The sequence below is a fragment of the Pantherophis guttatus genome, chromosome 4 (genome assembly GCF_059756535.1).
Source record: "Pantherophis guttatus breed Tessera chromosome 4, ASM5975653v1, whole genome shotgun sequence".
NCBI lineage: Eukaryota > Metazoa > Chordata > Lepidosauria > Squamata > Colubridae > Pantherophis > Pantherophis guttatus.
In genome coordinates, this window is record NC_142066.1 from 154088181 (window position 1) to 154113258 (window position 25078).

At 44.9% G+C, this 25078-nt stretch overlaps 1 protein-coding gene across 2 annotated transcripts in view; it reads left to right on the forward strand.

Moving 5' to 3' along the window:
- VILL (villin like) overlaps window positions 1-24853 on the forward strand; it is a 60353-nt gene extending 35500 nt beyond the window's left edge. For both annotated transcript variants that reach the window (XM_060683218.2, XM_087893117.1), the window contains exons 12-20: window positions 3404-3541; window positions 6668-6826; window positions 8300-8479; window positions 10538-10683; window positions 12423-12567; window positions 15858-16046; window positions 17106-17174; window positions 21906-22148; window positions 24358-24853. In XM_060683218.2, coding sequence (XP_060539201.2) covers window positions 3404-3541; window positions 6668-6826; window positions 8300-8479; window positions 10538-10683; window positions 12423-12567; window positions 15858-16046; window positions 17106-17174; window positions 21906-22148; window positions 24358-24471 — 1383 coding nt within the window. In that variant the 3' untranslated portion in view covers window positions 24472-24853. The remainder of the gene's footprint in view (window positions 1-3403; window positions 3542-6667; window positions 6827-8299; window positions 8480-10537; window positions 10684-12422; window positions 12568-15857; window positions 16047-17105; window positions 17175-21905; window positions 22149-24357) is intronic.
- Window positions 24854-25078: the final 225 nt, after the last annotated feature.

The following is a 25078-nucleotide window of genomic DNA, read 5'->3' on the forward strand; positions in this document are numbered from 1 at the left end:
CCAGAAGTTGTGAATGCTCCAACACTGGAAGTTTTTAAGAAGAGATTGCACAACCATTTATCTGAAATAGTGTAGGGTCTCCTGCCTAAGCAGAGGGTTGGACTAGAAGACCTCAAGAGTCCCTTCCAGCTCTGTTATTGTGTTATTCTATTATTCGTTTAGTAACCATTCCAAGTTATAATGGGGTTGAAAAAAGTGACTCATGACCATTTTTCACATTTATGACCTTTGCAGCATGGTCACGTGATCAAAATTGGATGCTTGGCAACTGACTCGTATTTATGACGGTTGCAGTGTCCCCGGGGTCATGTGATTCCTGTTTGCGACCTTCTGACGAGCAGTGGGGAAGCCACACTTGCTTAACACAATTGTGTTACTAACTTAACAACAGCAATGATTCACTTAACAACTCTGGCAGGAAAGGTCATAAAATGGGGCAAAGTTCACTTAACGACCATCTTCCTTAGCAAGATTCCAATTGTGTCAAGATACTTGGCGATTATGATGGTTCTCCCTTCCTTTCTTTTTACTCTTTGAGAAACTAGGGAAGGTTCCTACTTAAAATGTTTCCTCTATCTCCTCTTCTTTAGTGGAACAATTTTACCTGCTGGTGGTCCATCTGTTGTCCTCCCTCCTGTCTCTCAAGGACATTCACACACACTATTACAAATTCAGACACATTACATGTAGTTTTTGACTTCTAATGGGTTGAGCTGAGAAAGAATAATTGGTCCAAAGTCACCCAGCTGGCTTTCGTGCCTGTTCTGTCCCCAACCACACGCACACACACCAACAGACGTTCAAGAGTTAAAGACCAAACCAGCCGGCAAAATCCTTTTCCTTATGATAATGGAACTTGGCAACAACCTAGTGGCTGCCTGCCAAGAGTTTATTACTTACGAAGAGGAGAGATAACTTCTCCCCACTCCTGGCACATCAAAAGAAACAGCTCAATAATTACGGAGTCAATCAAGTCCAGAGATCATCCAGCAAAGTCTATAGCAAAAAGTCCGGCAATGCAGAATGGCGTGGAAGCTTTCAGCTTTGTTCGTCACAAGGTTTGACTGGCCACCACGCTCCCTTTTATATCCTGTGGGGTGTGGTCCAGTGACTCAGCCTAATCTCAGGCACGCCCTTTCTTCTGTTGCACGCGCTTATCTCTGCGATGCTGGCGTGGATCCAGCCAAGACTCATTACCCTCATCACTGTCCATCTGTGACTGCGTGGATGTGCTTGGCCCCGGCCCTATCTCTTGCCCTTCGGCGGACACCGAAGGCATTGCCAGAGAGGAGGGTCCTGGAGAGGGAGGCCTTGCCCACTCCTCTCCTTCACTCTTGGAGTCCTCTCCTGCCGATGACACAGGCTCAGGTAACGGAGCCTCTCTAAGGCAGGACTAGAATTTACCTCTCCTAGTGATTGGCCCAAAGTCACTCAGCTGACTTTTATGTCTAAGGTCCGACAAGAACTCACTGTCTCCAGGTGATCAATTAGAATAGAACTGGAAGGGACCTTGGAGATCTTCTGGTCCAACCCCCTGCTCAAGTATGAGACCCTGTACCATTTCAGGCAGTCTTTTCTTAAAAACCTCTAGTGATGGAGCACCCACAACTTCTGGAGGCAAGTTGTTCCACCGGTTAATTGTCCTCATTGTTAGGAAGTTTCTCCTTAATTCCAGGTTGCTTCGCTCTTTGTTTAGTCTCCATCCGTTGTTTCTTGTCTTGCCTTCTTGAGTTTTGGAGAATAAATTGACCCCCTCTCTTTGTGGCAGCCCCTCAAACACTGGAATACTGTTATCATGTCATCCCTAGTCCTCAGTGGTGGGTTCCTCCTGGTTCGGTCCGGTTCGGCTGAGCCGGTAGCGGTGACGATATGATGTGACCGAAACGGTTCTCCCCCCCCCGCCCTCCCCCCACCCCCCCACGTTATTCTTACCTTTTATTTGGTCCCACCCCCAATCTATTGCTGCCTCCTGAGTCCCAGCTGATGACTAGAGGGAAAAAAACTGTGTAAACTCTTGCCGCGGGGCTTCAAAGGGCCACCCTACAGCTGATCAGTGTTAAAAGCAAACAAATGAGTCACGTCATAAGTGCGAGGACCTTCCAGAAATGACTCTGACCAGCTAGCCACGCCTACCTAGTCACATGACCTCCAAGCCACACCCACAAAATAAGCCACGCCCACAGAACTGCTAGTAAAAAAATTTAGAACCCACCCCTGCTAGTCCTAGTCCAGTGATGGCTAACCTTTTTACCGTCGCGTGCCAAAAGCGTGCGTGCCGACAGCCATAATTAAATACCCCCACGCGCATGCGTGCATGACCTCCCGCGTGCTTCCCCCTACCTTTGGCACACAACTGCAAAAAAGTTACCGGTGGGCCCGGTAGCTCCGTTTTTCACACTTCCCAAGCTCCAGAGGCTTTCTTGGAGCCTGGGGAGGGTGAAAACGGCCTCCCCCTCCCTCCCGGAGGCCCTCCGGAGGCCAGAAATGGCAGTTTCCCAACTTCTGGTGGGCCCAAAAGGCCTGAAAATCAGCTGGCTGGCGCACACATGCGCGCTGGAGCTGAGCTATGACAACGCTAGCGTACCCACAGATATGGCTCCAGGTGCCACCTGTGGCACGTGTGCCATAGGTTCGCCATCATGGTCCTAGTCGTACCCAATTCTGCAACTGTTCTTCATATGTTTTTAATAAAGAATATTTATAGCTCAGGGTTGACATGAGTTGGGTCCTTGGTGCTCTCTGAGCTTGCTTGTTTTCTTGCAGAAGTTGCATTACCCAAACTAGGTAAGATCATTAGTACTACTCTAGGATAATTAGATAATTGGATAATTAAACATTTGCAAGAACACCAAGGATCCATTCCCTATGTTTTTGTCGTTCTTCATATGATTTTGATCGGTTTAAAGTCACCCAGTTGGCTTTCATGGCTAAGGTGGGACTAGAACTCAATCTTGGTTTCTAAACTGGTGCCCTAACCACTAGACCAGTGATGGCTAACCTTTTTGCCATCACGTGCCAGGAAGGGGAGGTGGAGGAGTTCGCACGTGTGTGTGTGCCCACACCCATAATTCTATGCGGGCCATTTCTGATCTCTGAGGGGGTGGGGAAGGCTGTTTTCACCCTCCCCAGATGCATAGAGAGGATCTGGATCCAGGTGAGAAAGAAAAATGGGCCTTTCCCACCCACCCCAGGCCCTCCGGAAGCAGGAAACAACCTGTTTCCCTACTTCTGGTGGGCCCAGAAGGCCTGAAATTCAGCTGCCATGTGCGCCGGAGTTGAGCTGGGGTGCCCACTGATATGGCTACGCGTGCCACCTGTGGCACGTGTGCCATAGGCTCGCCATCATGGCACTAAACCAAACTGGCTCATGTTGTGTGAATGCTGCATCTGGGGTTCTTTTCAGGTATGGCGGATTGAGAATCGGGAGATGGTCCCAGTTAATCCCAAGACTTATGGCCAGTTTTATGGGGGTGACTGTTACCTGGTCTTTTATACCTATACGAAGTCCGGCCGACCTCATTACATTATCTACATGTGGCAGGTAAGTAAAAAAATATAATTCCACAGTTGTGATTGTTGGGTAACATCAGTGATAGAAGAAGGGTTCTAGCCAGGGGCCGGTTTCAAAACCTGTCGCTACCGGTTTGCTCGTGGGTGCGCGCGCTCACATGCACGCGTGATGCTTCTGCATCCAGGCAGGTGGGCGGAGCCTCCCACCACCGCCGCTACCAGTTCACCCGACCCGAGGTGAACTGGTAGCAACCCACTACTGGTTCTAGCCCAGGTGATTTGTTAGTCTCCTATTTTTTTAGATGGTTACCAATCTTGGGATCAGTTTAAACCTGAGATCACAGGGCCCAAGGCACTGGTGGAATCAAATTGGCTAATTCTTGATACCAACCAAGGCACATAATTATCTTCTTGCCAAAATATATCTATGTTTCTTTCTCTACTCGTAAAATCATGCCTAGCTTGAATGAACAGTACAAGGTGAAGCTTTCCGTTCCTTTTTGAAACCCCACAACTCTGTGTGTGTATGTGTGTGTGTGTGTCATATGTTGACATTTGGGAGGAGATTGAGAATAGAGAAAAGAAAGTCAATACGCTGATGATACTCAGCTGTACATCTCCACCCCGGACCACCCCAATGATGCCCTTGAAGTGATGTCCCGGTGCCTGGAGGCCGTGCGGATCTGGATGGGGAGAAACAGACTCAGGCTCAACCCATCCAAGACCGAGTGGCTGTGGTTTCCGACATCCCGATATAGTCAGTTGGTGCCATCACTGACTATTGGGGGCGAGTCACTGGCCCCCACGGAGAGTGTTCGCAACTTGGGTGTCCTCCTGGACTCACGGCTGTCTTTAGAAGAGCACATGACGGCCGTGGCCAGGGGGACTTTTTATCAGGTCCACCTGATTCGCCAGTTGCGTCCCTTTCTGGATCGGGACTCGTTAAATACGGTCACTCATGCTCTCGTTACTTCCCGCTTGGACTACTGCAATGCTCTCTACATGGGGCTCCCCTTGAGGAGCACCCGGAGGCTCCACCTGGTTCAGAATGCGGCCGCGCGGGTGGTTATGGGAGCGACGTGGCGCTCCCATGTGACTCCCCTCCTGCGCGAGCTGCACTGGCTCCCGGTTGTCTTCCGGGTGCGCTTCAAGGTTTTGGTTACCACCTTTAGAGCGCTCCATGGCATCGGACCGGGGTATCTACGAGACCGCCTTCTGCTACCAATAGCCTCTCACCGACCAGTACGCTCCCATAGAGAGGGGCTCCTCAGGGTGCCGTCGGCCAAACAGTGTCGACTGGAGGCCCCCAGGGGGAGAGCCTTCTCTGTGGGGGCACCTACCATCTGGAACGAGCTCCCCCCAGAGATACGGAAGATCCCGGACCTGCGCACATTTCGCCGTGCTCTCAAAACTTTTCTATTTCAGCAAGCTGGCCCGGCCTAACTCCCATCTTTTAAATTTTTAAATTTTTTAATTCGTGATTTTACAAATTGGGTGTTTTAATCTGTGTTTCGGCCGAAATATTTAATAATTTTAAGGGATTTTTTAATATTTGTATTATCTGTATTTTATCTTGGCTGTTCACCGCCCTGAGTCCTTCGGGAGTAGGGCGGTATAGAAATTTGATTAATAAATAAATAAATAAAATAAATAAAATCAAGCCATGGAGTTCAGGACTGCAAGGTATGGCTAGTGATCAGGTGAGAATTGATATATTCATAACAGACAGGTCTATTGAGGTCTATGAGTTTTGAAGACTCCATAATGCCTCCAAGTTAGGGGTAACGTGCCTCCAGATGCCAGATGTAGAGGAACACTGGTGGGAAGGGAGGAGATGTCCATTTTCATTTCCTATCTCCCAGCATCTCAGAAGCATCTGGGTAGCCACTGTGAGAAACAAAATGTTAGAATAGGACATCTCAAAGGTGCTTTCTAAAAAGACAACTGGATTTTGTTTTTCCTTGAAGACGTTTCACTTCTCATCCAAGAAACTTCTTCAGAATGTCTTCAAGGAAAAACACCTTTGGGACAATCATGACTTGGATGATTGAGAATTTCCATACATATGTTGCCAGGCTCTCCTTGAGTTCTTATTGGAAAGTGATTTAGAAGAGGCAAAATAAAATATAGGCAGTCCCCAATTTACATCTCAATTTGGATCAGAATTTCAGTTGCTAAATAATGTTGATTGCTAAATAAGCAAATCATCATGTGACCAAACTCTATTTTCCTATGGTTATTAACCAAATCACTGCAGTCATTAAGCAAATTGCAAATTTATTTTGCAAATCTGGCTTCCCTCATTGACTTTGCTTGTTGGAAGCCAGCTGTGGAGGTCATAAACCATGATCACATCGTAACTGTGCGCTGACTGCCCAAACCATGATCACATGTTACGTCCAAAATATTGGGGCCACACGTTCAATTCCAATTAAACTGATTTATTCCTCATGTCTGAATCTAGTCAGCTAATGACTAGCAATTTTAGCACTAAATAAGGATTAGCGGAATTCAAAAGGGATTGGATTTGGTCCGTTTATGGCAATGTAGAGATTCTAGGATGATTCCTCTTTTGACTCCATCCCCAGTGCTCTACCACTATTCCTACATCACATGACCACTACCAAGATGGTGCAATTACTCATAATTTTGAAGATGGGTTGTAAATAATTTTTTCAATGCTATCTAACTCCGAATAGTCATTAAATAAATGACCCTAAGTTGAGGACTACTGTTTTTCTTCACACAGCACATAATTAACCTGTAGACTTGAGATAAATTGATGGTCCTTGAAGGGATGACTTTAAAGGACAATCAGGTAAATTCAGAGAAGTCAGGTCTATGAGTTTTGAAGAGGTGTATATCTCTAGTTTGGGGCAGCCTGTTACAGAGGATCAATAGAAGAAATGAAGAAGGCCTTCATAGATCTTCCTTGGTTTGAAGGACCAAAGATCTTCTCTTTGGGAGCAATGGAGCAACATCTACATGGAGAAACTAAATGCTGGTCAGTAATGGACCTTGGCCTGATTCAGCAGATCTTCTTATCTTCTTCTGTGTGTTCCTGACAATCCTCATTCATACTTTGGACAACTGACCATTTTTGCTCCTTCTTCGGATCTTAGAAATGAGAGCTCCAGTTTCATCTCTTCGTCCCTAGGGTCGCCATGCTTCAGTGGACGAAATTGCGGCTTGTGCTATCAATGCTGTGGAGCTGGACAAGAAATATGGGGATGAGCCAGTCCAGGTTCGAGTGGCAATGGGGAAGGAACCCCGACACTTCCTCGCTATCTTCAAGGGAAATTTGATCATTTATGAGGTACAAACGGTCTTTGCAAGATTTTCATATTATAGAAAACGAGTCTTTCTTTGCTTTTCTTTTCATCTCAGGTAGACTATCTTCTCCAAAACATCTCAATGGCCTATCCCAGTGATGGCTAACCTTTTTGCCATCAAGTGCCAAAAGTGGGGGGGGGAGCATGGGGGGGTCAAGTGCACACGTGCCCACACCCATAATTCAATGCGCCCCGCCCCCTGTGCGTCAATGGTGGGTTGCCCCCGGTTTGCACCTGTTCTATACAACCGGTAGTAAAACTGGCGGGAGGCTCCACCCACTGACCCTGATGTCATCAAAACGCTTCTGCGCAAGTGCAGAAGCTTCTGCGTTTGCAAAGAAGAGTGTATGCGTGCGCGAGTGAAGCGGCCCCGTTGCGAACCGATAGTAAAAGTAAGTAGAACCCACCCCTGCCGTGCATGCACATGCGACCCCCTGTGCAACCCCGCTTTTGGCACGCGATGGCACCCGGTAGGCCCATTTTTTTGCCCTCCCCAGGCTCCAGAGGCTTTCTAGGAGCCTGGGGAGGGCGAAAACAGCCTTCCCCACTCCCCTGGAGGCCCTCTGGAGGCCAGAAACAGCCCGTTTCCTGACTTCCAGTGGGCCCGAAAGGCCCAAAAGTCAGCTGGCCAGCACACACATGCAGGCTGGAGCTGAGCTAGGGCAATGCTCACGTGCTCACAGATATGACTCCATGTGCCATGTGGCACGTGTGCCATAGGTTCGCCATCACGGGCCTATCCTGTCATTACATAGATGCTGTTTTGTTGTTGGGAATAGGGTGACTGGTCTTGTTTACCACTTATTAATATTGGGGATACCAGTGTTCCTCAACCTTGTGGCTTGAAGCTATGCAGATGTTGACCAGAATGGTCTCTCTTATGGATTTCCTTTGCCCTGTAGGGTGGAATTCATCACAGTGGTGAGGAACTATGGACCTTTTATGACTTGTGGACATCAACTCCCAGAATACCTGAGCCTGCCCTGCATGGAATTCTGGGAGTTGAAATCCACAAGTCATAAAAGGTCCGTAGTTCCCAACCTCTGATCTACTACAATCCCATTTCCATCTTGCTGGGAGAAAAGTATCATACAGCATCCATCTCTTTGGTGCTTATAATATTTGATTCTGGGCAGTGATGAATCCAATTTTTTTTACTACCGGTTCTGTGGGTGTGGCTTGGTCGGCGTAGCTTGGTAGGTGTGGCAGGTATATTGCAAAATCTCCATTCCCACCCCACTCCAGGGGAAGGTTACTGCAAAATCTCCATTCTCTCCCCACTCCAGGGGAAAGATATTGCAAAATCCCCATTCCCTCCCCACTCTGGGGACAGCCAGAGGTGATATTTGCCAGTTCTCCAAACTACTCAAAATTTCCGCTACCAGTTTGTCAGAACCTGCCGGATTTCACCCCTGGTTCTGGGTCACCATGTTTCACCATCTGGTTGACTTTTCTAGGGAGGCATCAGTCATGGTCAGAAGACAGAACCTGAAGCAGCTATCCAGCTCTTCCAAGTGAGAGGTACCGATGAATTCAACACCAAAACGGTTGAGGTCCCACCCCGAGCATCGTCTCTCAATTCCAATGATGTCTTTCTTCTCAAGACCAATCAAGTGTGTTACCTATGGTGTGGAAAGGTAAATGAATTAGCAATGCTACACCTGCATTCCCTAGAGATATCCTTTTCCCCCCTGTGGACAGATTTTTAAAAAATGTATTTCTCTTTTTCAAGAATGATACTGGTTGCAGCAGGCTGCGTATCTATCCAAACATATAATTATTAAAGTTGACAAGGCTGTGCATTAATTGATCTCATTACTGGATCTTGTTTGGCTTCCAGTAATTATGAAGATATTTGTACCTGCCCTGCTGCAAAACATCAAAAACACGTGTGGCAAAGCATTTTCTTGAAGCACTAGCTTTCTGCTTGCAAGGGGCAGTCTCTGAAAGAACAGGTAGTCCTCGATTTACAGTGCTTCATTTAATTACAATGGCACTGGGAAAAAAACCTGACTTACGACTGGTTTTCACACTTACGACCACTGCAGCATCCGGATGGCCTTGTGATCAAAATTCATACGCTTGGCAACTGACTTGTATTTATGACAGTTGCAGTTTCTGGCAAGCAAAGTCAATGGGGAAGCCAGATTCACTTAACAACCATGTTACTAACTTGACAACTGCGGTGATTCACTTAACAACGGTGGCAAGAAAGGTCGTAAAATGGGGGAAATTCACTTAACAACTGTCTCAGTAACAGAAATTTTGGGCTCAGTTGTAGTTGTAATTGTAGTTGGGTGGGGGATGTTTTTGGGCTCTGCCTAGATCCCACACATGCACAGATGAATATTCACTTTTTTTTTTTAAATTTGATTTATATGCCGCCCTTCTCCGGAGACTCAGGGCGGCTTACAATGCGTTAAGCAATAGCCTTCATATTTTGTATATTTATACAAAGTCAGATTGCCCCCACAAACTGGGTCCTCAATTTACCCACCTTAGAAAGGATGGAAGGCTGAGTCAACCTTGAGCCTGGTGAGATTCGAACTTACAGTAATTGCAGACAGCTGGTGTTAATCACAATGCTTTTAGTCTGCTGAGCCACCAGGCCCAGTTCCTAACTGAGTGTGGACCGATACCAGTCCGCAGCCCTGGAGTTCAGGAGCCCTGCATTATAGGACAATGCTGAATACGTTCATGATGTAAATTGGTAGGGAGCTTGTCATATAAGAATTTTTATCTTTCTTGCATGGGGGGAAGAGCGGTTTGAATTTTTGAAAGCTACTTTAAGGCATGTTTAGAAGGTAAGCTTCAGTTTTGCCTGTAAGCAGGGGTCAGCTGCTGGGGGTTCGCAGGGATTCGGGAGAATCTCTAGCTAAGATTCTGTGCAGTTCGGAGAACCACAAATTCCACTCCTGGCTGACCCCGCCCGCCCCTCCCTTCCCAGGAGTCCCCATGCAGCCCATTTTGGATGCAGGTAAGGGGAGGGCAAAAAACGGGCCTACCAGAAGTTTGGGAAGGCCTGTTTCTGGCCTCCAGAGGGCCTCTGGAGCCTGGGGAGGCCATTTTCATCCTCCCGGAGGCTCAAGAAAAGCCTCCGGAGCCCGGGGAGGGCAAAAACTCCTCCCCCCCAACCCGCCGCCATGGTGCAGGAGGCCGACTAGGCCACTCCCACCATGGCCACGCCCACTGAGCAATCTGGCAAAGAACCCCTTGCTAAAATTTTTGAAGCCCACCCCTACCTGTAAGCCATCTCAAAGGGGTAAGAAACTATTCCACTAACATTCTTTGTTGTTGTTGAACGCATGTGTCATATCCTCTAGCCGGAAACAAGTCAGTCTGATTTTTTGGGGGGGGGAAATGGGAAATATGCACTTCAGTTCCCCCATTTTCCCCGAGTCCTTACCGAGTATGACGTGGCAGGTCCTTCTTTGATGTTCTTTCTAACTCTCTTGCATTAATGGGGGGAGCCAAGTAGTCATTTAGAAGCTACCAGGAGAATGTTCTTCTGTGATGTTTTGCAAGCGCCTGCTCACATTTTCGGGGTCAGAGAAAACCTGAGAGCTACAGGAAGTGTAAGGAACTAGGAATGGCTTCGGAAGGGCGATTGTCCACTTGCCTTGAAGGATTATTATGGGCCCTGGGAAGAGAGTGTCGAGTGACTTGAATCCACCTTGACTTGGGTTTTCTCTTAGGGATGCAGTGGAGATGAGCGAGAAATGGCAAAGACTGTGGCTGATGTCATCTCCAAGTGGGACAAACAGACCGTTCTGGAAGGACAGGAACCAGCTGAATTTTGGTTTGCCCTCGGAGGCAAAGCTCCCTACGCCAGTGACAAGAGGTAAGATCAAGAGGCTTGTTACATCAGATTCCCTTCCCCTTCCCCTTCTCCTCCTCCTCCTCTTCTTCTTCTTCTTTTTTTTCTTCTTCTTTTCTTCCTCCTCTTCCTCCTCCTCCTCTTCTTCTCCTCCTCTTCTTCTTCCCCTCCTCCACCTTCTCCTCCCCCTCCTCCTCCTCTTCTTTTTCTTCTTCTTTTTCTTTTTCTTCTTCTTTTCCTCCTCTTCTTCTTTTGCTTCTTCTTCTCCTCCTCTTCCTCCTCCTCTTCCTCCTCTTCTTCTCCTCCTCCTCCCCCTCTTCTTCTTCTCCTCTTCCTCCTCCTCTTCCTCCTCTTATTCTTCTCCTCTTCTTCTTCTTTTCCTCCTCCTCCTCTTCTCCTCCTCCTCCCTCTCCTCCCCTTCTTCTCCTCCTCCTCCTCCTCCTCCTCCTCTTCTTCTTCTTCTTCTTTTCATCCTCCTCTTCGTCCTCCTCCTCTTCTTCTTCTCCTTCTCCACCTTCTCCTCGCCCTCCTCCTCCTCTTCCTTTTCTTTTTCTTTTTCTTCTTCTTCTTCTTTTCCTCCTCCTCTTATTCTTTTGCTTCTTCTTCTCCTCCTCCTCCTCCTCTTCCTCCTCTTCTTCTTCTCCTCTTCCTCCTCTTCCTCCTCTTATTCTTCTCCTCCTCTTCTTCTTCTTTTCCTCCTCCTCTTATTCTTTTGCTTCTTCTTCTCCTCCTCCTCCTCCTCTTCCTCCTCTTCTTCTTCTCCTCTTCCTCCTCTTATTCTTCTCCTCCTCTTCTTCTTCTTTTCCTCCTCCTCCTCCTCTTCTCCTCCCTCTCCTCCTCCTTCTTCCTCCTCCTCTTCCTCCTCCTCCTTCTCTTCTTCTTCCTCTCCTTCTCCTCCTCTTCCTCCTCTTCTTCCTCTCCTTCTCCTCCTCCTTCTCTTCTTCTCCTCCTCCGCCTCCTCTTCTTCCTCCTCTTCTTCCTCCCCCTCCTTCTCTTCTTCTTCCTCTCCTTCTCCTCCTCTCCTCCTCCACCTCCTCCACCTCCTCCTCTTTTTCTTCTTCTTCTTTTCCTCCTCCTCTCCTCCTCTCGTTCTGGCCTTCTGGCTGTAGAAGCCTTGAGACACTGTGCATGCTTGTCTCAGCACACTCATAGAGAAAACATAAATAGTCCTCGACTTACAATCATTCAAAGTTACACTATCACTGAAAAAAGTGTCACGTGGCCAGTCCTTACACGTACGACCATTGCAGCATCACCATGCTCACATGATCAGAATTTGGGGGGCTTGGTAACCAGGATGTATTTATTACAGTTTCAATGTCCTGGGGTCATGTTGTAATCATTATTTGTGACCTTCCCAGCCCTTTTCTGACAAACGGATTCAATGGGGGGAAGCCGGGTTTGCTTAACGATCGTATGATTCACTTAACAACTGCAGTGATTTACTTAACCACTGTGGCAAAAAAAAAAAAAAGCTCATAATGTCAAAAGATACGAGCCACTTAACAATCATCTTGCTTAGCCATGGAAATTCTGGTCCCGATTGTACTGTGCATTTTTTTGGAAGCTCCAAGGAATAAATCTGTATCACCATTAAAAAAAAATATATTTTAAAAGGAATCTCTGTGAGCTTTGTTAATCAGGGAGCCAAGAATCTAACTTCCTTCCTGTTCTTGTTCAGAGTCTGTTCTAGCACAGAATATGGAAATAAATTCGTTTCACCTCTCTCTTTTCCTCCTTCCCTCCTTCCTGCGACGTGAAAGGTTCCAGGAACGAGTCCCTCACTATCAGGCTCGCTTGTTTGAATGCTCCAACCAAACTGGCCGATTCATCATGACTGAAATAGTGGATTTTGGCCAAGATGACCTGGACGAAGAAGATGTCATGCTGTTGGACACCTGGGAAGAGGTCAGTGTGAGATGGTTGATCTAGATCAGGGGTCTCCAACCTTGGCAACTTTTAAGACTTGGGGACTTCAACTCCCAGAGTTCCTCAGCCAGATTTGCTGGTTGAAGTCCCCAAGTCTTAAAAGTTGCCAAGGTTGGAGATCCCTGATCTAGAGTCTAGGTGTCAAACTCAAGGCCCACAGGATCAGGGGCGGGTTTCAAAACCCATCACTACCAGTTCACTTGTGGGTGGGCAGGCGCTCGTGGGTGGGCACGCAACACTTCTATGTATGCGCATGTTCAGAAGCTTCCGGGCAGGTGGGCGGAGCCTCCCCCCACCGCTACCGGTTCGCCCGATTCGGGATGAACTGCTGGCAACCCACCACTGCACAGGATGCTTAGAGCTGGCCTGTGGGCCCACCTTGGAAATAGCAAAGGATTGGCCTGAGGTGGCTCTGCCAGTGAAAATGAAAAATGGAGCTTGAGAGGGCTGCACATGGCCCTCCCGGGATCCGTTTTCAGCTGCGATGGCCTCCTGCAGCCCTCTGCCAATGAAAACGGAGCTCAGGGAGGCCATGCAAGCTCTGTTTTCACTGGCAGAGGGCTGCAGGAGGCCATCGCGGCTGAAAACGGAACCTGGGCGGGCTGAAAACGGAGCCTCAATGAGTGACGTTGAACTGGCCACACCCACCCTGGCCATGCCCCCACGGTCCCCCACGGTCCCCCAAGGTCAAACACAACCCTGATGCGGCCTTCAATGAAATCGAGTTTGACACCCCTGATCTAGAACCCGCACGCCTGGGGCTTCTTATAGGCATGCAAGCTTTTCTGTGTGAACTACATTTTCAAACCCAAGGACTAAAAGAATGACTAACTTACAATAAACCAGCAAAGATTCCATGAAAGAAATATCTTTCTTTAGTATTCCTCGACTTACAACCATTCATTTTGCATCCGTTCGAAGTTACAACAGTGCAGAAAAAGGTGACTTATGACTGTTTTTCACACTTACAACGGTTGTGTCTATCCTGTGTGACGCAATCAAAATTCAGGTGCTTGACAACTGTCCTGTATTTATGACGGTCACAGCGTCCCTGGGTCATTTTTTGGGGGGGTGACCGTCTGACAAGCAAAGTCAATGGGGAAGCCAGATTCATTTAACAACCTGGTTACTAATTTAACAATTGCAGGGATTCGCTTAACAATCATGGCAAGAAAGGTCACAAAATGGGGCAGAACTCACTTAACAACTGTCTTGCTTAGCAAAGGAAATTTTGGACTCGAACGTTGAGGAATCCCTGTACTCCAAGCATTAAAAAGGATTAAATACAATTGTATTCCAGATTGGATGTTAGGACTATAACTCCCATAAATCTTAGCCAGAAGGCTAGGGATCTGAATTCCAATTCAGAGATCAGGAGTTGAGTTTATAAAAGTCTTAACCATGTATCTTATATATACAAAGCACTTAATTTTCTTACAACTGTTTAGAGTGTCACATACATGTTGTTTTTGACTTACAACTGTAATCGAGCTGGAATTATAGCGATGAGTTATGGCAGTCCTTAAGCAGGTCACTTCATGACATCACTGATCACAAATGGACTTTCTTAACAACTGCCGTGTTTGCAGACTGGTTTTTTTGCAAACACAGCCATTGTTAAGCGAAGTCCATTTTATCCAATAGGCATTTTTGCTGGAAACCAGAAGTTGTAAATTGCAGTCACATGACAGAGGCTGTTGCAAACCGCTGTAAATTTGGGCCAGTTGCCAAGTGCCCCAAATTCCAATCCCGTGACCAGAAGGGCCATCAAACTTCAAAACCAGGTTGTCAGTTGCTCTAACTTTGAAAGGTTGCTAAGCAATCGGTCGTAGGTTGAGGACTATCTGTGTTATAACATTGGCAGTGATGTAACATATCCAAATCTGGCAGTTTCAAGATATGTTGCATATCCTGGCTGAGTAATTCTGGGGGTTGAAGTTCACACATTTTAAAGTTGCCAAACATTAATCCACGATACAGGTAGTCCTCGACTTATGACCGCAACTGAGCCCAAAATTTCTGTTGCTAAGTGAGACAATTGTCGAGTGACAATTTGCTCCATTTTACGACTTTTCTTGCCGCAGTTGTTAAGTGAATCACGGCATTTGAAAAGTTAGCAATATGGTTGTTAAGTGAAAATCTTGCTTTCCCGTGGATTTTGCTTGTCAGAAGGTCGCAAAAGGAGAATCATGGGACATTGCAATCGTCGTAACTATGAACCAGTTGCCAAGCGTCTGAATTTTGAACACGTGACCGGGGGGGGAGGATGCTGCAAAGGTTGTAACCGTGAAAAACAGTTGTAAGTCACTTTTTCCAATGCTGTTGTAACTTTGAATGGTCACTAAACGAACTGTTGTAAGTCAAGGACTACCGTACCTGTATTGGAGTTCGCCTAACACAGTGTTTCTCAACCTTAGTAGCTTGAAGATGGATGGACTTCAACTCCCAGAATCCCCTAGTCAGCGCTGCCATCTAGTGGCGATGACAGGACACTCTTTTTCCCAGCTTCAAATGAAATTTGAAATTTGTTGGAAATGCGGATGGGAACATGGCACCTATTACCACCAGTGGTGGACGTGTCCGAAAGCAGCGATATTTTGGGGGAAAATAAAAAAATGGCTCAATGAGATCTTAATGTTAAAAATTGATTGGCGACCAGAGACATGCCTGCTCGGTTCTAAGCCGGAAAATATAAAAAGGGACTTATGGTATTTGGCACTAGATATCATTACAGCGGCGAGATTGACGTATGCTCAACTCTGGAAAAATCAAAATATCCCAACAGAGGAGGCTATTATAAAAAAAAATTTAGAATGTGCGGAAGCAGATATGCTAACTAAAAAATTAAAAGATAGAGAGCAAACACAAGTAGGTTTAGCTTGGGAAAAATTTTATAAATGGTTAGAAAAGAGGAAACTATAACCCACATTAGATGAGGAATGGTATTTAATGAGAAACTTATATTATATAGGATAAGTGAGGTCGGATAGACCTAATTGATGTATTAAGGTATATAAGCTGTTCTGTCTTCTCCGGAATATAATATAGAGTTATAGTACCGAATATTTGTTTATTAAGGTACTATATGGAAGTATGTTTGTTTATTGTTATATTGTTCTTTGTGTGTCATTTTATGTTGTGTTGTCTTTTCTGTTTAACCGAAATGTAAATAAAGATTATTTAAAAAAAAAAAAGAAGAATGGCTATATCTCTATTCAGAGCTTCCCAGTTCTTTTCCTTCCAACTAGCTTCTCTTTCCCCATCTTCAGATTTTCCTTTGGGTCGGGAAAGCTGCCAACAGCTATGAAAAGACAGAGTCCATTTCTGCAGCCAGAGAATATTTGAAGAACCACCCAGCGGGAAGAGACGTAGCAACCCCAATCATCATGGTCAAACAAAGTCACGAGCCCTTGAACTTCACCGGTTGGTTCACTGCCTGGGACCCTTACAAGTGGAGCGTAAGTAAGAGAGATACACTGTTCTCATCCAAAAACAAGTTTGTGATGAACTTGTTCTGGTGTCTTATTGAAAAATCAAGTCTTGCGAACCAATGATGGGCAAATGAGGGCCAGTTGTGTATAGCCGCATCTGGAGATCATGATGGTATATAGGGAAGATTGCAACGCAGCTGTGAAATTAAGATCAGAAGACAAAAGGTGAATTGAAGAAGAAGTGTAGATTTAAATATGAAGTAGACAGCCCGTTCCCCATTCGGTCACTGTTTCAGATACGTTTTTTCATCTAAGTAGAGAAACAGAATGAGTAAGGCTGGAGAAAGAAATAGCAAGAGAGGGAACCACTTTTAACTTCCTGCTGGCTTCCCCACTGAGTTTCTTTGTGGGAGTCTGGCAAGGAGCATTGGAAATCTCCCTCTCTCCCTTCCTCTCTCCCTCCATCCCTCTTTCTTCCTTCCTTCCTTCCTTTCTCCCTCTCTCCCCCATCCATCCATCCATCCATCCATCACCCTTCCTTCTTTTTCTTCCTTCCTTCTTTCCTCCCTTCCTCCCTCTAGCCATCTCTCCCTTTCTCCTCCTTCCTTTCTTCCTCCCAGCTGTTTATTTCATCTATCTTCCTCCCTCCTTCTTTCTTTCATTTTCCTTCCTCCCGCCCTCCAACCAGCTCCCCCTTTCTCCCCCTCCCCTCCTTCCTTCCTTCCTCCCAGCCTCCCTCCCTCTCTCCTTCATTATTCTTTCTTTCTTTCATCTTCCTTCCTTCCTGCCTACCTGCCTGCAGAAATTATTGAATATAGTTTAATCATTTTGTACCAGTTGCACTTTGCAAGGCCTTTCCAAACCATTGCAATAGTCCAACCTCAGTGCACTTAAAAGAAGGATACAGTTAATGGGCCGAGAAGACGTTAATTAAAAGCATCTTCTAGAAGGACAATCTGGCTGTACAATTTCCATTTCTTTGCCTCTGGAAAATGTCCTTCAGATTTATGCCAGCAACATTCCTGTATGGCTTAATTTAACCACCTCTTTGTTTTCTAAACCATGATCTTTTATCTTCCTTCTTAGGATGGCAAGTCTTATGAACAGATGAAAAGCAGTTTAGGAGACGTATCTGCCATATCAGAAATCACAATGGTGAATATATCTGATTGTCTGCAGAGGTGGGAGCTGGGGATGGCCTCCTCTCCTTCCAGGAATGTGGGGAGGTCCGACATATAAAGCAAATGAATTAAGGGGACAGTTGAATAAGGACATCAGCATTACTGTTGAGCCATTGAGCTGTGGTGGCGCAGTATTGCAGGCAGACTCTGCCTACTGCCAACTGTTCGATCCTGACCGGCTCAAGGTTGACTCAGCCTTCCATCCTTCTGAGGTCGGTCAAATGAGGACCCAGATTGTTGGGGGCCATAGGCTGACTCTGTAAACTGCTTAGAGAGGGTTGCAAAGCACTGTGAAGCGGTATATAAGTTTAAGTGCTACTGCTTTTGCTATTGTTGTTCCTAGAAACTCACCCCAGTTCAAGCCAAGAGCACATGTGAAATCAAAAGCAGGATGCCCAAACCAGTAATGAAGTACCAATAAAGGAAAATATTGATAGCTTGGGGTTGAAATGAGAGGGTCCTTGGTGGTCTTCTTGCAGACATGTCATGACCCAAACTAGCAAACATTGTCAACACTAACGATGTTACCTAGTTTGGATAATAAAACGCGGAAAACAACCAAGTTCAGAGAACACCAATGATCCTTCAATAATGAAGACTCAATGCAGTATTTCATTCATTCATTCATTCAATCAATCAATCATTCATTCATTCATTCATTCATTCATTCATTCATTCATTCATTCATTCATTCATTCAGTGAGTATTGGAGGAATATTATCCAGAAAATAAAGGGAGGGATTCCTACAGACCAAAAGATCCACTCATATTTATATATTTCAGGAAAGGGAGAGAAAAAGATATAATCATACATATGCATAGGGCATAGATGATGTAAGCATAGATATTCATAATTAGCAAATTTTACTTCCCCATTCTTCTACAGTTTCTATATTCTAGAAAGAATTATACTTAATAAAATGAAACAGATTAGTTACCTTATGATAGAAATTCAGATACCGCCTACTGAGAACTGAGCACTTCAAGGCTGCCTCAATTTGAACACATTCCTTCTATGTTTTTATCTTGCTAACATGGTCCCATTTTCCCCAGAATTTGTTTTCCTCACACAGACTGTGGTTGTGTTTCCTTTTCTTATGGCATTTGGTTCAATTTTGAAAGACCACACATAGAGTAGGTGAGCGAGAACTTCCATGACTCATTCCACTTGGGAAAAGAAAAGAAAAGGGAAAAGAAAAGGGAAGGGAAGGGAAGAGAAGAGAAGAGAAGAGAAAAAAGAGAAGAGACAAAGGGAAGGGAAGGGAAGAGAAGGGAAAGGAGGGGGAGAAGGGAAGGGGAGAAGAAAAGAGAAGAAAAGAGAAGAGACAAAGGGAAGGGAAAGAAAGGGAAGGGAAGGGAGAGGAAGAAGAGAAGGGAAGGAGAGGGAAGAACAGAAGTGGATGAGAAGAGAAGAGAAGAGAAGAGAAGAGAAGAGAAGAGAAGAGAAGAGAAGAGACAAAGGGAAGGGAAAGAAAGGGAAGAAGAGGAGAGGGAAGAAGAGAAGTGGATGAGAAGAGAAGAGAAGAAAAGAGAAGAGACAAAGGGAAGGGAAAGAAAGGGAAGAAGAGGAGAGGGAAGAAGAGAAGTGGATGAGAAGAGAAGAGAAGAAAAGAGAAGAGACAAAGGGAAGGGAAAGAAAGGGAAGAAGAGGAGAGGGAAGAAGAGAAGTGGATGAGAAGAGAAGAGAAGAGAAGAGACAAAGGGAAGGGAAAGAAAGGGAAGAAGAGGAGAGGGAAGAAGAGAAGTGGATGAGAAGAGAAGAGAAGAAAAGAGAAGAGACAAAGGGAAGGGAAAGAAAGGGAAGGGAAGGGAGAGGAAGAAGAGAAGGGAAGGAGAGGGAAGAAGAGAAGTGGATGAGAAGAGAAGAGAAGAGACAAAGGGAAGGGAAAGAAAGGGAAGGGAGGGGGAGAAGAGAAGGGAAGGGGAAAAGAGAAGGGGAAGAGAAGAGAAGAGACAAAAGAAAGAGAAGGGAAAAAGAGAAGAGAAGTGCTAGGAAACCAACATTCTGAAAAGCAAAGGTCCAATCTGTTGCATCATGTCTATTTTCGGGAGTGCTCTTAATCGCCTTAAAGGTCTCCAAGATGAAGAACTTGTCTACTTTCTAGTGTATGGTTATTTTTTGCAAAGGTTACATAATTTCCCACTGAAATATTTTTTTAATCCCATGCATAATCAAGCACTTGAATTTCTCTCCGTTTTTTTTTTTTTTAGCTCCCAAAGGCTTTGATCAACTTTTCACACATAGAACATACCGTAGAATAAGAGAGTTGGAAGGGGCCTTGGAGGTCTTCTAGTCCAACCCCCTGCTCAGGCAGGAAACCCTATACCAATGATGGCTAACCTTTTTGCCATCACGTGCCAAAAATGGGGGTTGCACGGGGGGGTCGCATGCTTGCGTGTCCACACCCATAATTCAGTGCACCCCGCCCCCCCGAACATGCAACCCCCCCCCATGCTCCCCCTGCTTTTGGCATGTGATGGCACAGTGGGCACGTTTCTCACCCTTCCCAGGCTCCAGAGTCTTTCTAGGAGCCTGGGGAGGGCAAAAACAGCCTTCCCCAACCTCCCGGAGGCCAGAAATGGCCTGTTTCCTGACTTCCAGTGGGCCCAGAAGGGCCGAAAACCATCTGGCCAGCACGTGCATGCATGCTGGAACTCAGCTAGGGCAATTCTCACCTGCCCACTGATATGGCTCCGCGTGCCACAGGTGGCACGCGTGCCATAGGTTCACCATCATGGCCCTATACTATTGCAAACAGATGGTTGTCCAATCTCTTCTTTAATGCCTCCAGAGATGGAGCACCCACAACTACTGGATGAAAGTTGTTCCACTTATTAATCGTTCTCACTGTCAGGAAGTTTCTCCTTAGTTCTAAGTTGCTTCTCTCCTTAATTAGTTTCCTGCCCGTTGCTTCTTTTCCTACCCTCAGGTGCTTTGGAGAACAGCTTGACTCCCTCTTCTTTGTGGCAGCCCCTGAGATATTGGAAGACTGCTATCATGTCTCCCCTAGTCCTTCTCTTCATTCAATGAGACATACCCAGTTCCTGCAACCGTTCTTTGTACGTTTTAGCCTCCAGCTCCCTAATCACATGATACTGGCCAAGTATCTTGAAGGAGCTAATTTTTCTCAATTTAATTGAAAAATAAGGGAATTCATGAAGGGATAAAAGTACTTAATAACAAGAGGGACTCCTGTGTCCCTATTTCCCAGTTGGGCAGTGTTTTTCAATCTTGGCAGCTTTAAGACGTGTGAACTTCAGCTCCCAGAATTCCTGGCTGGAGAATTCTGGGAGTTGAAGTCCATCAAGACTTGCTGGCCAATTGGCTAGAAGAAATGATACAACAACATATTGACTTAAAACCGGAGTTGTTCCTATTGGGTATCCTTCCAGAGAAAATAAGTAAAGAAAAGATATACTTGATTATTCATGTAATAACAGCAGCGAGGATAGTATTTGCGCAAAACTGGAAAGCAGAGAAAATACCTTTGGGAGAGGAGGTAATTAAGAAAATTTTAGATTGTGCAGAAATGAATAGATTAACTTTGAAAATTAAAGAAAGAGAGGATTCAGAATATTTTAAGATATGGGGTCAATTTTACCATTGGCTAGAAAAGAAATATAGATAAACAAATTAATAGTTATGCAAGAGAATGGTATAATTAAAATATTGTATTTTTGAAGAGAGGTTGTAATAGATTAAGAGAAAATGAAGAAAGAAGAAATAGCAAGGAGATGAAGCCATTGAAGAAACACCGAGATGACACATGAAAGGATTGACTGATGTATTAAGTTTGTGTATAAAATAATTAAAAAAAAAAAAGGCTTGCTGGAAATATCTTTAGGCCTAAAACAGTGCTGTGGGAATGAGGTGTTCAGAAGAGTGATGGCACAGGGGAAATTCATGCCTAATTGTTTTGGCATCCAATGCCTTGTAGTGGTGAAATCCATCCAGGCTGGCTGGGAAGTTATGGGAGTTGAAATCCATATAGGTTGATTGTGGAATTTTGGAAATTGAAGACCACACAAAGTTGAGAAACACTACATAAGGAGTAGGCAGAAGAGCAGGTAAACTCGTAACAGGTTCTTGCAAAACTCTAATGAAATAGGCTGTTCTTGATTTTCTCATTCCTTTAACCCAGCCCTGGATTAACTATTAAGCAAAATAAATAAATATTTAGGTTAACAAACAAAGGCACCACAAGGTTTTCCCCAACCATCCTTGCCATGATGCTCAACTTTAACCATTGTTTTTGTAAATTATCATTCTCTGACAGATTTGGCTTTATTCTGCATGGTTAAATGAAGTATTTGTTTTGGTGTGGTGAGTTGCTAAATTTTTAAGGGATGGGTTGAAGGTGTAGTCAGATACCACCTTGGTTTCTGTCTCATGGTGTGAGTTTCACTTCCGTCAAGTGGCACAATGGTTGGGTTGTGTGTATAAGGCATTATGTCTCAACCTTGATCACTTGAAGATGTGTGGACATCAATTCCCAAAATTCTGGGTGTTGAAGTCCGCACACCTTCATGTTGCTGAAGATGTGGCCTAGAAGCCTTCAGTTGGATTTCATTTTTATTGCATTATATTCCTGATTACCCCTGGGTACATCCGGTCAACTGAGATTAATCGAGGTAGATAAAATTCCTCCTCTAAGTAATGAATAAAGTGTCTCTCCATTTCACAAGTTCCCCTTTATTTCGACAGGATCTGAAAAATGCTAACTTCAACCACAGAACTACCAGCAATAAGCCTGTCACTGCCAATGCAGACATTTCAGAAGCCAAGTCAAGTCTGCAGGATGACCAAACGCTTACTCACAGTAGTAACTGTTACAACACCAACACATCTTGCCAACAACCAAATGAAGTTGGTACATTTCCTAGAGACCTGCTGATTAACAAGACAGTGGATGAGCTTCCGGAAGGTGTGGACCCCACCAAAAAGGAGGTAGGATGGGCTGTCCTGATTAGCATTACACAATGGTGGGTCTGTGAAAGATGCACATTCCAGATTTATCTCTCTCAAGGCTGTATCCCAGGGTTACTTACAGCGGGCGAAGGGGAGTGATCTCTACAACCCGGGAAATTGCTCCATTTGAATGTGATTGATGACACACCCTGGAGGGAAGGGGGAAACAGGGTCATGATTGGGGCCCTAAATTATGTGGGGTCTGAGCTGGCTTCACTTGGGAATGTACAGACATGAAGCTCCTAATAAATAATTGGATTTCTTTTGAAGCTTGGCTCGAGGCTCATGATTTAATTAGGGCATTCATAGGAACCCTGACAATGTCAGCAAAAAAACAGCCAAGCTCAGAGGGCACTAAGGATCCCACAATCCTCTTCTACCTCCTCCTTCTCTTCTCTTCTCCTCTCCCCTCCTCCTCCTCCTCTCCGCAAATCCCATTCCCTTCTAGCACTGATGATGTTTCCTAGTTCAGGAATGAAATATCTCAAGAAAACAACCAATCTCAGAGAGCACCAAGGACTCTCTTCCTCTCTCCTCCTCCTCTTTTTCCTCCTCCTCCTTCTAGCACTGATGATATTATCTAGTTCAGGAATGAAATATCTCAAGAAAACAACTACGCTCAGAGGACACCAAGAACCCCACAATCCTTCTCTTCCTCTCTACTCTCTTCTGCTTTCTCCTCCTCCTCCTCCTCTCTCCAAACCCCACTTCCTTCTAACACTGATGATGTTTCCTAGTTCAGTAATGAAATATCTGCAAGAAAACAACTAAGCTCAGAGGACCCCACAATGGTGTATCTGTGTCCTTTTGACATGCAACATGTGGGTTAGTGATTGCAGTTCTACTCTGGTAGCCTCTGGAAAAGGGCTGTGCCAACTTCTGTATTGAGAAGGCCTCCTCAGGCGACAGGGATAAAGTTGTGAAGTGAATAGGGAATACCCTAAAAATGGTACCGGTATCTGTTGGTTGTTTCTTCTTCTTCTTCTTCTTCTTCTTCTTCTTCTTCTTCTTCTTCTTCTTCTTCTTCTTCTTCTTCTTCTTCTTCTTCTTCTTCTTCTTCTTCTTCTTCTTCTTCTTCTTCTTCTTCTTCTTCTTCTTTTTCCTCCTCCTCCTCCTCCTCCTCTCCTCTTCTTCTTCTTCTTCTTCTTCTTCTTCTTCTTCTTCTTCTTCTTCTTCTTCTTCTTCTTCTTCCTCTCCTCCTCCTCCTCCTCCTCCTCCTCCTCCTCCTCCTCCTCCTCCTCCTCCTCCTTCTTCCTTGAGGTTAAAAACAGTCCAGTTGCCTTTTGAAAAAGCACCTATGACTTTGATAACCCAAAATCTCTGAGAATCTCCAAAGATATAATAAAATAAAAAATTGTCTTCGGACAATCTTTTGATATGGGGCCAGCTCCAACTTCTGAAAGAGAACCTTATATTTGTGGAATGCAGGGTTCATCCTAGGAGAGCATTTACAGCACATGTGAAATGTGGCCAATATATTGATTTTGAAAATGAACATAATTTTCAAAGTTTGGAGTCGTAATGGTGCTACATAATCCTCTACCAGAAACTTCACCCCCAAGGGCCAAAAGATGTTCTGCATTTTAAGAAATCCTTTCTAACACAGCCAGGAAACATCTACCGGTTTCAGCAAGGGAGATGATCTCCAGAAGTATGCAGCTAAGTTCCAATTTGAGGATCTATTTGCAGAGAGTCCTCGACTTACAACCATTCATTTAGTGACTGTTCAAAGTTACAACTGTAATGAAAAAAAGTGACCTGTTTTTCACATGCCCATTGCAATATCCTCGTGGTCACGTAATCAGAATTTAAATGCTTGGCAACTGGCATGTACTTATGACGGTTGCAGTGTTCCCGGAGTCATGCAATCCCCTTTTGCGACCTTCTGACAAGCAAAATCAACAGGGGAAGCCAGACTCACTTAATAACCATATTACTAGCTTAACAACTGCAGTTATTCACTTAATAACCTTGGCAAGAAAGGTTGTAAAATAGGGTAAAACTCACTTAAGAAACAGTCATAAGTCATCTTTTTCAGTGCCATTGTAACTTCGAACGCTCACCCTGTTATGCAGCACTAGGGATTCGAACCGCTGAACTGCTGTCCTTTCGATCGACATTAATCCATTAAATTATTTGATTGAATAATCCATTAAAGGGGGTCATTTTTTTTTTGTTCTCTTTGCAGTACTTCCTATCTGATGCAGAATTTTCCGATATCTTTGGGAAGACAAAGGATGCATTCTACCAGATGCCTACATGGAAACAGCAAAATGAGAAGAAACAATTCGGATTGTTTTGAACAAAGGGACGGGTAGTTGGTGACACCTGAAACCAGCATTGTCTACAAGGGGGGGGGGCACAAAGGTTAAGATGGGGCCACAAATTTATCTTAGAACTGTCAGTGCAGGTAAAAAAATTGACGGGACTTTGATCGCTCGGTGGCTATGCCATCTTGACTGTTTTGACTTCCTGACCCAGAAAGAAGATGGATCTTGGAGGAAACTCAAACTTCCCAAACTTCAAATGGACTTTTAAAAATAAAGCCTTCTCGAAATCTGTACGGTCAACAATAATCTTAATGAAAATGATTCCCTAATTTTTCTCAGCTGGAAAAACTTCCCCTTCCTCACTACAAAATTGTTCCATTATTTGCACAAGAAATAGGTGAAGGTTTCTCTCAATTGTTGTTGTTTATTTTAATATTTAAAAAAATATTATTTTATTTAGGCGTTCTACGTAAATGGAAGCAAAATGAGGCCCAATGCATTTGGGAGACAACTGGCATAGAGAGATAGTTGTGTGTGAAAATATTTGACTTACCACTTGTCTGAAACTGGGGTGGAATTGAAGGGAGAAGTAAAATGCACTGAGTAAAAGTCAAGACATATTTTTAGATGCTAAACAGA